The sequence below is a fragment of the Anopheles coustani genome, chromosome 2 (assembly GCF_943734705.1).
Source record: "Anopheles coustani chromosome 2, idAnoCousDA_361_x.2, whole genome shotgun sequence".
Taxonomy (NCBI): Eukaryota; Metazoa; Arthropoda; class Insecta; order Diptera; family Culicidae; genus Anopheles; species Anopheles coustani.
Genome location: NC_071289.1, coordinates 44,264,571 through 44,276,600, shown reverse-complemented (window position 1 = coordinate 44,276,600; position 12,030 = coordinate 44,264,571). Strand labels below are relative to the sequence as shown.

Here is a 12,030-nt window from a genome sequence, read left to right as displayed (position 1 = left end):
GCACGACAAGAGACACGTTTAAAACTGAATGTCCAATTCTGTTAGTTTTGGCAGACCATGGTCCTGCAGGATTCGGGAGACTCTCGAAGATTGGATCCCATTTGACGGATTCGGATCAGTTTGATTCGCTTGGGATTTGAATCAGATTTGATTGGTTTTGGACTCTATTGAATCGATTCTGACTTGATTTGGTACAGAATTGATCCGAATCTATTTGAATTTCATGTTTTGTGATGTGATAAAATGTAAATATGGTTGATTCTAGATCAAGGTCTAATTTACAATTTTACCCTTGGTCTAATGTAATACTCATTATTCATGTATTCATAAACCGTGAATTTTACCGTTGTCTTAAAGCTTTTTTAAAGCAACCCCCAGATGTCACGAACATTGATGGTTAGAAATTGGCCTTTAGGCACTACCTCGATGGCGTGAGTTCGAATCCCAATCTAGAGAAAATTTGCTCTTTTACAAGAGGACTTTCTATCGACGTACTGTAAGGGGTTCTCCTATTGTACACAAACGAGGACTGCATTGGCCCATACAAACGATGTTGGGTTTAAAATTATATAATTGATTTATTGATTAAATTTATTGATTCTTTTGACATGTCAATTATTCGCGCTACTTCCATTCTTTGTTGCATCAATATCTGTTCCAGCAGCTCATTAGTTTCATTTAAATTTGACACATATTTTTCGTAATCGTTCAATTTGCTGCAAGTAAATAAAGGAAGAAATTATTCATAGAGCCCAAAAATTAAAGACCATGTATCTTACCTATCATTTCTCTTTTTACTTTTATCAAGCACTTTCTGTCGTACACATAATTCTTGTTGGCGTTCTTCCAAATGCATTTCAATCTCTGTGCAGTTTGAATTGAGTGTATCAGCCATACTCAACAGACCATTAAATTTTATCTCAGCCTTGTCACATAACGACGTTAACTGCTCTACGTCACTGCGTATAGTCCTACAATTTAAAAAGATAATTTTAGAAAAATGTGTTAAGACTGGGATGTACGTGTATAAAAACATACTTCCAAGAGTCATCTAATGTTGACTGGAGCAGTTTCTCTAAAAGTGTTATGCAAGGTTTCATTTCACTTATAGTTTTTACATGAATAGCGTTTGTTCTTTGCATTATTTTTTCACTTTCCGTTAGTGATTCAATATCCCGTTCTAGTGCCTCATATGTAGCTTTTAACGCACACACTTCTTCGTCTGTGATTTTCTGTTCAGTCAGTTCGACATACTCTAGTTTAAGCAGCACTATTTTGTCGGCCAGTTCTTGCTGGGCTGCTTTTAGAGCCACTAGTTTTTCATGTAAATTCTGTTTACATTGTTCTTGCGATTCAATTTGCCGACTCATCTCAGGGAGTTTGCTTTTCAAATCATCGATATGCCGGTTCATCTATGGTTGTTAAATATAACAAAACAATATTAATTACATGTTTACTGATTTATAAAAAAAAAAAAAGAAATTACTACATACATTACATGCTCGAATTTTCTTCTCCTCATTTGCTGCTTGCTCCTGGTTTAGTTTGGCATTCAATTCAAAATAATTTTCGATGCAATTGTTGGCATTTTCCAAAACAGTCTCTTTTACCATGTTAATGTAGAACAAGTAATTAAGAAGAATTTTAAGCAAATGAATAACTTTTTTCGCCGCTGAAATGAAAAGTCAAATTCATATTTTAATCATTGCAAGCAAGCTCAATTCTGTTTTACATGCTATTCGTTACTTTGACTGAGTTGGGTGAAAATATAGTGGTACATTCCAATGTTTATTACCGATTCCATATTCCAAAATATATAAGCCAGACCATATAATCAACTCAATTGTAAAAAGTATCTTTGCTCTACCAAACATTTGTTATGATTTATATTATTCTGTCTATTTTTGATATTCCACAAAACACTGAAAATACTTAGATGTAGGATATTCGAGTATCAACAAAATTGCAGCGGTTTAAGTCAAATTGTTGGAGTCGTAAGTTGAAGGAGATACACTACATTTTATATTCTTGCCTTCCAAAGTATAAATAGGGAAAGTGCTCCTATAGTGGTGCTAGTACCAATAGTGGATGTAGTGTAATAAAATTCCAGCTCTACGAAGATGAACCATCCCATTTCGTAATAAATTAAGGCTCCAAAATTAATATTTTCCGAACAGGTTGCACTAATATGCTGGATTTCATGAGAATTTATCAGGTATGCTATGATTTCCTTAAGGCTATAAATCACTACAAAATGCATTGGTTTGTGAGAGGTCTATGAGGCCAATGCATTGGTCCTTGACCAAAACAATGCATTGGCCTATGAGTATTTGACTGTTCTGTTTAAAATATGCTTCAAAAATAACTCACAGTCAAAATATATTCAGTCATTTCCAAGTACTACTACCACTATAGAAACGCGATACCACAACTATACGAACCATACCACCATTATAGGAGCAACCAACTCGGAAGAAATATACGCTTTTTCTCGTCTTTTTTTAATGTTTTCGGGGAAAATAAATGTTTTCTAGAAGAAAAGTCGTGTTTTGATCATAATTGGTACAAATATGTAAAATATTGTGTTCTTTTAACACTTATAAATTACATCATTTTGTTAGTTACATTACTAAGTGCATCACTATTGGTACCGTTACACTAACATACTTACTAGGTTTCACAAGATCGACATAGTAAAATGATGTTTGCTTAGAATCCGAGCATAATTGGTAAATGTAATTGATCCGGGCCACGAACTCTCTTTTAACAGTTGAAGTATCAGCCCCCTCGGTGTACATCTGAAATATGAGTAAAAATAATTTACAGTTACGCCTACGTTCAAAATCAACTAGACGAATGCTAGTGCACCGCTGCTAGAAATGAGCCACCCAAAGCAAACCAGAATAACCCTCTCAACCACATATCATATGACCATTCTCAGTACGATCTTGGTTGTAACGCTGTTCTTAATGCCAGGAGAGAAAATCCAACAGATAAAATATAGCATTTTTCCTCGTTTCATTCTCACTTTTCCTTCCAATTAAAATACATTTGCGTTACTATATACAACACTTTACTGACATTTTTTCCAAACTCTCCAAAAGTTTGCATGTTGTAAGATTGTCGAAAATGTTCGCGATAACATAGGAGCTTTGAAAGATGAATCCAAATTCCAAGCTATTTGGGAGTCTAGAATGGTTGCAGCAAAAAATATGTTATGGTCTCAAAGTATTTTCATAATTGCTTGCAGTTAACAAGTCGTATTCTAAGTGTGCTCGATGATAGAAAATCGGCCACGCTCAAGAAATCATTATAGGTTTCAAGCTCGTGAACTTTACTCCTCCAGGATCTTCGTCATTATTATCCTTTATATAGGACAATTCTTGGATGTGTTCCACCAAAAACATACCATCAAATGGATCTAGTTCACAACGAAAACATATAGAAAATCCAACCGGAGTACCGGTTTTACGCCAACAGCGACGACATCGGAATTTGCTTCTATTTGTGGTTCAATTTATGAGGACAAACGAGCTGTAGGAATTGCGGATCAGAAAAACAGCAGAAAGAAAGCAAGCAAAGCATCGATGACGGAATCAAAGCTATTACAAATGAGGCTTATTGTGCCGGGCGTCAATCTAGTATGCATCGGATCTCAGACCAGATTATGAAACTCTAGTAGCAATTACATAGCAACGCATAGCATAGCATTACATAGCATACTCACATGTTCGTAGATCGATACATCGTAATGCATCAATTTGAAAATATGCAGCACTGCTTTGTACAAAAATTGCTCAGTTGGTTTTTCTAAATCTGCAGCCTTGATTTTGAACGGGATAATGCTATTCCAGTCGTCGATAAAAGCCGTGTTACTCATGTTAACTTTCTCACGAACGATATGTTTTCACAAATGGTGCTAACCACAACTGATTCAACTATTTTTACAAGAACTTTCGTCGATGCACGGAATCGAAAGACGCTGCGTGTTCGGTTAGTCTTGTTGTTTTGAAAAGTTTTTCCGTTACTGCAGAGAAAAGTTGTTTGGCAACTAGGACAAGGTATACGCAGTTTTGCAATAGGTAGTGGCATGCTCAGCATTTTGACATCGATGATGAAAAACATTCAGAAGCGAGATTTGACGCTACGAAAATAGTTATCTCTGAACGATTCAATTTATCCACTTATCAAATAAAATCTTTTCAGCTACATCACTAAATATTTCTTCCATACGGGTAGCTTCAGTTGTTTACACTCGATTTGGTTGGCGATGTTTTGTAGTGTTTAATTCCTTAGTGTCAGACCACACTGTTCAATTTCGCCTCAAGAAGTATGTATAAATTTTGAGCTGGCTTACAAAAACCGGCTGTCATTAAGAAAACGTCAACGTCAGCGAAACTAATAAAAAAAGAATACAAATCAAACTACAAAGCGACTATTTTGGCTACATTTTGGAAATCTCCAAGTTCAAAGCAACATAATCGGGATATAATACGTGTTCAGTGAATGGTCACAACTTCCCTGAGAGAAACGTGTATCTTACAACGTATGCGATGAAGCTATTTCATTGCATTGTTCTGGTAAGTGTACCTCCATCAAGCCATTCTCTATGTTATCAACCGTCTAGACGCCAAACTGTAGGCTAGAGAGAAAAAACATCTAAGGAAATTTCTTCCACAGATTGTCTTTCTAGGCGTTTGCCATGTGCAGTCGAAAACACAAAAGAGTTCCGTCGTTGATGGGATAACGGATATGAAGGAGCTAAAGAAACTATTCCGTACTAAAACAAACGTTTTGATACTGTTTGTGGCCGGCTTGAAGGAAAATACCGCGGTGTTAGCATCGTTCAAAGAGGCGGCTGAAACTGTAAAAGGACAAGGAACGCTGGTTCTTTTTGATTGCAACAATTCAGAGGTTAAAAAGATTTGCAAAAAACTGAAAGCTCAACCAGCGCCATTTGTTTTGAAGCACTTTAAAGATGGTGACTACCACAAAGACTACGATCGGCAGCTAACGGCAACTAGTATGGTGAATTTTATGCGTGATCCTACAGGAGATCTGCCTTGGGAGGAAGACCCGATTGGAGTTGACGTCGTACACGTCCCGGATGCGGTGGTATGCTACCGACAGAGCTCGAAAGCGTGAGAAAAGTGATAATAATACTTTACCAATTTTAGACCTTGGGCAAATATCTTAAAAAAGAGACCAGGCCGACTTTGGTAATGTTCTATGCACCATGGTGTGGGTTCTGTAAAACACTTAAGCCAGAGTTTTCGGCTGCTGCAACGGAACTGAAAGGACGATATGTCCTAGCAGCAATTGACGTGAACCGGCCCGAGAATTCAATAATTCGCAAACACTACAACATTACTGGGTTCCCGACGCTGTTATATTATGAGTAAGTACCAATTGTAGGTAGGTCCAAACGAACGAAAATGTAACCTTTTCGATGTTTCAGAAACGGGCGTATGAAGTATACGTTCGAAGGCGAAAACAATAAGGCTGGTATCGTGGCATTCATGAAAAACCCATCCGCTCCTCCTCCAGCCAAACCAAAAGAGCCGGATTGGGCATCAGAAAGCTCATCGGAAATTGTCCATCTAACGACTGGTAATTTTGAGCCCGCGCTCAAGGACGAAAAGTCGGTTCTGGTTATGTTCTACGCCCCGTGGTGTGGCCATTGCAAGAAAATGAAACCCGAGTATGAGAAGGCGGCTGAAATTATGAAAATCAAAAGCATTCCCGGTGTGCTCGCTGCCCTCGATGCGACCAAGGAACCTTCCATTGGCCAACAGTTTGGCGTGAAGGGATACCCGACGGTAAAATATTTCAGTAACGGCGAATTCAAGTTCGACGTCAACGTCCGCGAAGCTGATAAGATTGTTGAATTTATGCAGGTAATGAGAAATTGTAGCCTAATCAGTGAAGAGGTGTTTTTAACACAAATTCATTCAATTTAGAATCCGACTGAACCACCACCGCCGCCAGCCCCAGAGGCCCCATGGGAAGATGAACCGACCGAAGTGGTCCATTTAAATGACGAAACGTTCAAACCGTTTCTGAAGAAGAAAAAGCACGTACTGGTTATGTTCTATGCGCCATGTAAGTTTTTGTGTTAATGCTTTGCTTGAATGGACCATTGTATGAGCTTGTTCTTCACACAGGGTGCGGTCACTGTAAACGAGCTAAGCCAGAATTTAGCCGAGCAGCAGAACACTTCAAGGAAGACTCCAAAACGGAACTGGCAGCGGTCGATTGCACCCGCCATAGTGGTGTGTGCTCATCTTTCGAAGTGCGGGGCTATCCTACGATCAAGTACTTTAGCTACCTTAAAACAGTGCGCGACTACAACGGTGGCAGAACAGAGGCAGACTTTATTGCCTTCCTTAAGGATCCCAACGCTGCCCCTTCGAAGACTGAGAAACCAGCCGAACCATTCGGTGATTTTCCTGGCTCGGATAAGATACTGCTCCTAACGGACGCAAACTTTGATGAAGTTTCGAAAAAAGAACCGAACCTGTTGGTTATGTTTTACGCCCCTTGGTGCGGGCATTGCAAACACATGAAACCAGACTTTGCAAAGGTGGCTCAACTGTTGGACGATGAGAAACTGCCCGCCAAAGTAGCCGCTCTTGACTGTACGATACACACGAAAGCGGCAGAACGGTTCCAGATTCGTGGCTATCCCACGCTAAAATATTTCTCCAAGGGTCAATTCTTGCGCAACTACGAAGGCAAACGCACAGTTCAGGATATGTTGCAGTTCCTACGTAGCGGTGGTTCGCGATCTAAAGATGAGCTGTAGAAAGGTGCAAACAATCTTTAGGGACTGCATAAACACGATAAATCGGTCTCATTTTCTTCTTAGTCTAACAAATCAAATCGAACAAAAGCAGTTACAGACTCATTAGTGTAAATGGGTAAGCCGCCAGCTGCACTCATTTGCACCACCATGCTCTCATAAGGATCATTTATCTAACGCAACATACGTCTACCTCTTTTCTTTACCTACTCGATGTTCTTAGTTGATTGAGTGTATATATTACCTTCTACATGTCGTGTGTAACGAAGAACATGCATTTCTACAGTTAGCAACTAATAAACAAGGTATTAATATGTATATTTTTCTCTTGAAAGCTTTATTCAGAAAGAATTCGACAATCTTAAAGTATGTACCAGTTGATACGTACGAAAAAGTAATTAGGGTAAGTGCTCCTATACCTGGTAAGGTAAAGTAAGTGCTGCTAGTACCAATAGTGGTTGTAGTGAAACCAAATTCCAGCTCTACGACGAAATAAATACAATGTAGATATTTGTTCTTCTATGAAATGTTCTTTGATCTTCTGCGGAGTGTTCAAAAGATAAACCTTTTCATTCCGTAATAAATTAAGGCTCCAAAATTAATATTTTCCGAAGAGGTTATACTAATATGCTGGATTTCTGAAGAATTTATCAGGTATGCCATGATTTCCTTAAGGCTATAAATCGCTGCAAAATGCATTGGTTTGTGAGAGGTCTATGAGGCTCTATTGTCTATTGTCTTAGTCATAGACCAATGCATTGGCCTATGCGTATTCTGGTCGTTCTGTTTTAAGTATGCTACAAACATATTATAGGAGCAACCAACTCGGAAGAAATATACGCTTTTTTCGTCTGTTTTTAATGTTTCACGGTGAAAATAGATGTTTTCCAGAAGAAAAGTCGTGTTTCGATCATAATTGGTAAAAAATCATATTGTTAGTTACGAATACTTACTAAGTGCATCACTATTGGTACCGTTACCCTACCTGTTTTAAATCAAATCAATCATGTTTCAGTATCATTCAAAGCGATTATGCTAATTTTTACTCTGAATAAACATATTTTAATGATCCTTGTAATAGCACAGATACTGGATCAACTCAAACTTCTACTGACGCTATCGCACGTTTCACTTCTGTGGTTAATAGTTTTGACCACTACAATGGATACAATTAATTCTACAAATGAATTACATTGATTTTGTGATCAATATTGATACAGCGAAAATCAAATCAGTTCAATGTTAAATCCTCTTCAAACGATTTTACTACAAAAGTTTGCTATAATTTCACCTACCTGATACATGGACAATGTTTATCAAACTTCAGCATTCCCAGAATAATGTCTCAGTTTAAAAATATATCTTTTAATGAAGAACAACTAGTTTCGGATAATATTAATAACTACAATAAATTTCTTGGCATCCACATTCAACAACCTGTAGCTGTTTTCTTATTTCACATTTTCCAAGTTACATTTCGATTGTGTCTGTTGTGACCGAGTGTAGATGTTTTAACTTAAGCGTCCCAAAAACACAAAAATAAAACACCCCAGGTGTGTTTACGGTAAATGACGAAAAGGGAAAATTTGTTCTCACTTTTTATCGTTTACCTCCAACGCGCGGGGCGGCCTTCTGTGGACCCTTTGTGGCCTTGGTTTTCTGCTGCTTCGGGTTCGGCTGGGCCTTGACCTTCTTATCAACCTGCTTAGCCTTCTTGGCTTCCTTCGCAACCCTAAAAACAAACAAAATTCGTCGACATAAGAGACTTTCAAATCTTTTTCCAAACATCCGTATCGGGTGATCCGCACAATGAAGAGGAAATGTTTCATTTTGAAAGACTACCATTTCGAGCCAGTGTGTCCTAGTAGCTGATCACACCCTAGAAATGGCAGGTGAACAAAATGAATGTTAACCATTTCTTTGGCCCATCGTTTCTGCCGATCGATGCATTACTTTGTCAAACATCTGACCAGTCGCGCGACGGGCACTTCTCATCAACAAACGAAACTGCTAGGCCATATCTGAGGCTGAAATGTCAACTCACTTGATAGCCTGATCACGCTGAGCCTTTCGCACTTCAGGCTTCATATTACGCTTGGCCATGATGTCAGCAATCGAAGCACCAACAATGGCACGCTGGAACTTTTGCGTGCGGCGGGTACGCTTCTTGGTGGCTTCCTCCACAAGACCCTTCTTGTGCTTACGACGGTACAGGACCGTCCACTTCACTTTGCGCGGGTTGCGCTTCATCAGGAACGAGCGTTCACATTTTTTGTTCAGGAACGTAAACGTCTGAAAAAAGTTATCAACATTTCGGTACGCTTAGAACAATTTGGCCGGGATGTGGCTGTTTGGCACAACACCACACGATCAGCGCTACACATCCATCGCCTCTCTCTCTCTCTCTCTCTACCCACCTTTCCATCGGCTTTCACCAGTGTCTTACCACTGGCCGGGTAGATTTTGAACCCGCTGAATGCGCACAGACCGATCCTGCAATAGAAAGTGGTACATTTTAGTGCCTTCCTTCACAGTACATACACATTCAAGCGATTGATCACGATGATTACTTCATTTTGCAAGCCGAAACTAGCTCGGGTTCACAACACGCTTGTTTCCTTTCGAAACGTGGGGCAGAAAAGAACTTGGTCTGTAATGTCACGTCAATTCAAAGCGCTTAGGTTGGTAACACTTGTTGTCACTTTAGTTACCTTTCAGCAAGGTAGACCAACTGTCAAACGACCAAGATTCTTAACGCCACTGACCTCAACAAAACGTCAACAAAAAGTTAATTGCCGGCTAAGGCTGGTGTCAGTGCTTTGCCGCGTCAGGTTTTGACAGACGAAAATGTATGGGATGTTCATGGGATTATAGAGATTTTGACCGATTAGGTCATTCATCTAATTATGGGATGTGACTGCTGCAAGCAAGCAAATCCAAATCATTTGATTTTATCGGATGGACGCATCTAATTAACCGCTGGTCACAGCTTTGCGCAACCGCATGCGGTTGCGTTTTTTCCCATGGGAGAGATAGGAGCTGCCATGGGCTGTCACCGCAGACGCAAGACCTTGCGGTTTCTGTACTAAAAAATCAAACGAGTTTGATTCTTGCCGCAGACTCTTGCGTTTTTATATGTCAACAGTAAATATTGTTCCTAGTAGACTTTAATGAGATTGTATGCTCATATAAGTGGTATATTCAAACATTAAAGTATTATTTTTGGCAAAAAGCTGTGCTCGTTTGACAGATCAAAAACATTCCGCATGCGGTTGCGGAAAGCTGTGACCACAGGTTTACCGCAGGTCCACACGGCGCTGCGACAATCCTGCGACACTTTTGACATACGAGACGGCCGACCTAGGCTATTTTTTGATTACTTTGACACTTCCGTGTTCGCAGAAACCCCGGTCGCAGGAAAGCCATTGCCGAGAATTATTCCCGGTTGACAGAAATTTAACTTGTTGCTGGTATTATGTAGTTCCAGCAAGAGTCCCAGCAATCTGCCATGGAAAAACTTGCCGTAACTACATCCCTGGTGGCAAAATCATCATGCTTTCTCGTTCTGGTGGTATCAATTGTCAATTGGACAGAATGAGAAAGCATGCTGATTTTGCCACCGGCGATGACAGCTGCACAAAATTTGAATTTTTGTCAACCGGGTTGTTATCGTCTGGTTGGACCTAATCAAATCTTTAGAATCTGTCAGATGGGATTCGAATCTTGGAATCCGTCAAATAGGATTCGAATCTTTGGAATCCGTCTAGGGATCGAATCTTCAAGTCTTCCAAATCCAAATCGGAATTCTGCCAACACTAGTTAGGTTTCGGATCCGCATCGCAGCGATTGTTTTCATTTATACGTAAATTGATCTTACGTTGCAGAAGGTTCCACGGCAGTAATATGCTGAAGTTATCTTTAAAACGGTTCGCCACGGTGCTGTTTTTTCAAATGCTGTTTCTGGTAGTCGACCTGGGTATCAACAGCTTCTCGTATCTTGCCCGCGGCAAGCATGTTGCGGTCATTTTTCTCTTCATGTAAGCATAGCAAAAATGCAGAAACTTGTACATCGCGGGTTGTACCAATAGTGAATGATATTGTTTAACACTTTTTCTTTCCATCATTCAGTGCCCAAGACGTTTGTTTGATGCTATCATTTACGGCGTTCGTGTTCAGCCTGTATTCGACGTATGTGTATCAGGCTGGGATGGCAAACGTGCTGTACGAAAAGTTTCGCACTCCTCTGATAATCAGCATGACGTACTTCTTCCTAAGCATTGCTCTCCATCTGTGGCAAGTGGTTGGCCATGCTGAAGCCCCGTACCAATTCCAGTGGCCGAAGGCACTAACGGCGTTGTTCATCATTCACAGACTCTGTAAGTGTGTCCGGATGCTGTTAACATGATGATGTTATTAATTCTTGTGCTATTTCTTTTTAGTCTCTCCAATCTACTACTACTTGTACAAGAAATCGGCTTTAAAAATGAGCGATCCTCGATTCTATGAAAATCTAGATTGGATTGCATCCCAACTATCTATCAAATAGAAAGATATTTCGTTCGGCAATGAACAAGACGTGGCTGATTCATATTACTACGAAATCCAAAATTAATGTCCAAATTATCTCCCTAATTGTAGTGGACATTAGCAATTCTACAAAGCGTTCTTAATTAATGGTTACGTTTTCATCAACCGTAGCATCAACAAAGGCAATATTGGGAACATTTTTTAGATTGAGTTCATGCAGTTGATTAAGTTGTCTATTTATCATTTGATAACGTTTTTATTTTTATCAGAAAAGGATCTCATTAAAAGTATTACCGAAATATAATGCAAGTAGATTTATAGAGGCACGTGACATCTAACTACGACTTTATGTGTATCCATAGATTTCATAATCAATTTCGTATGGAATTTAACAAGTACGAATATTAGCGTAAACAGCTGTAATTGCAAAAGGAGTTTTAATCGTTGCTCCATTACAAACCAAAAGCTGTTTTTCTAGTCGACAAAATGAAAATATCTCTTATGTGAAGCAAATATATAAATGTGTTAAACATATCACAATAAACTGTTCTAAACGGAAACACATTTGTGTAAATCTTTTACTCGAACTAACCGGATATTTCATAGCTGTACAACAAATTTGCGCACATTCGGCAGCGACGAACAGTCTTGTCCTATGACGTTCAAGGCGTCCATACTAATGGAAATAGCCACAGATATTA

At 39.3% G+C, this 12,030-nt stretch overlaps 4 protein-coding genes across 4 annotated transcripts; 2 read left to right on the top strand and 2 right to left on the bottom strand.

Moving 5' to 3' along the window:
* Nucleotides 1-565: 565 nt before the first annotated feature.
* Nucleotides 566-3,939, bottom strand: LOC131265501 (uncharacterized). The gene is made up of 6 exons (XM_058267773.1): nt 3,728-3,939; nt 2,672-2,798; nt 1,494-1,672; nt 1,039-1,412; nt 780-971; nt 566-716 (listed from the first exon to the last, which is right to left on the bottom strand). Exons 1-6 carry the CDS (start codon nt 3,878-3,880, stop codon nt 566-568), a joined length of 1,176 nt encoding a protein of 391 aa, XP_058123756.1. The 5' UTR covers nt 3,881-3,939.
* A 461-nt stretch (nt 3,940-4,400) lies between these two features.
* On the top strand, nt 4,401-7,120 carry LOC131262761 (protein disulfide-isomerase A5). The gene is made up of 6 exons (XM_058264831.1): nt 4,401-4,580; nt 4,681-5,115; nt 5,178-5,398; nt 5,459-5,897; nt 5,961-6,102; nt 6,165-7,120. The coding sequence occupies exons 1-6, from the start codon at nt 4,554-4,556 to the stop codon at nt 6,803-6,805; spliced, it is 1,905 nt and encodes a 634-aa protein (XP_058120814.1). The 5' UTR covers nt 4,401-4,553; the 3' UTR covers nt 6,806-7,120.
* A 1,104-nt stretch (nt 7,121-8,224) lies between these two features.
* LOC131262227 (large ribosomal subunit protein eL24) lies at nt 8,225-9,506 on the bottom strand. The gene is made up of 4 exons (XM_058264181.1): nt 9,373-9,506; nt 9,220-9,295; nt 8,847-9,094; nt 8,225-8,534 (listed from the first exon to the last, which is right to left on the bottom strand). The coding sequence occupies exons 1-4, from the start codon at nt 9,375-9,377 to the stop codon at nt 8,402-8,404; spliced, it is 462 nt and encodes a 153-aa protein (XP_058120164.1). The 5' UTR covers nt 9,378-9,506; the 3' UTR covers nt 8,225-8,401.
* Nucleotides 9,507-10,637: 1,131 nt separating this feature from the next.
* On the top strand, nt 10,638-11,880 carry LOC131263738 (transmembrane protein 138). Its single transcript, XM_058265993.1, has 3 exons — nt 10,638-10,839; nt 10,931-11,178; nt 11,242-11,880. Exons 1-3 carry the CDS (start codon nt 10,706-10,708, stop codon nt 11,346-11,348), a joined length of 489 nt encoding a protein of 162 aa, XP_058121976.1. The 5' UTR covers nt 10,638-10,705; the 3' UTR covers nt 11,349-11,880.
* Nucleotides 11,881-12,030: the final 150 nt, after the last annotated feature.

Bases quoted from the DNA above. Each gene is read 5' to 3' on its own strand.
- LOC131265501 (XM_058267773.1), bottom strand. From the start codon at position 3,880: ATGAGTAACACGGCTTTTATCGACGACTGGAATAGCATTATCCCGTTC. The intron at 1,673-2,671 runs GTAAGTATGTTA...TTTTCATTTCAG, and splicing joins TGTCGATCTTGTGAAACCTA to CGGCGAAAAAAGTTATTCAT. The intron at 717-779 runs GTAAGATACATG...ATTTACTTGCAG, and splicing joins AGTAAAAAGAGAAATGATAG to CAAATTGAACGATTACGAAA.
- LOC131262761 (XM_058264831.1), top strand. From the start codon at position 4,554: ATGAAGCTATTTCATTGCATTGTTCTG. The intron at 5,399-5,458 runs GTAAGTACCAAT...TCGATGTTTCAG, and splicing joins CCGACGCTGTTATATTATGA to AAACGGGCGTATGAAGTATA. The intron at 5,898-5,960 runs GTAATGAGAAAT...CATTCAATTTAG, and splicing joins AGATTGTTGAATTTATGCAG to AATCCGACTGAACCACCACC.
- LOC131262227 (XM_058264181.1), bottom strand. The intron at 9,095-9,219 runs GTGGGTAGAGAG...AACTTTTTTCAG, and splicing joins TGGTGAAAGCCGATGGAAAG to ACGTTTACGTTCCTGAACAA. The intron at 8,535-8,846 runs GTGAGTTGACAT...GTTTGTTTTTAG, and splicing joins CAGCGTGATCAGGCTATCAA to GGTTGCGAAGGAAGCCAAGA.
- LOC131263738 (XM_058265993.1), top strand. From the start codon at position 10,706: ATGCTGAAGTTATCTTTAAAACGGTTCGCCACGGTGCTGTTTTTTCAA. The intron at 10,840-10,930 runs GTAAGCATAGCA...TCCATCATTCAG, and splicing joins GCGGTCATTTTTCTCTTCAT to TGCCCAAGACGTTTGTTTGA. The intron at 11,179-11,241 runs GTAAGTGTGTCC...ATTTCTTTTTAG, and splicing joins GTTCATCATTCACAGACTCT to TCTCTCCAATCTACTACTAC.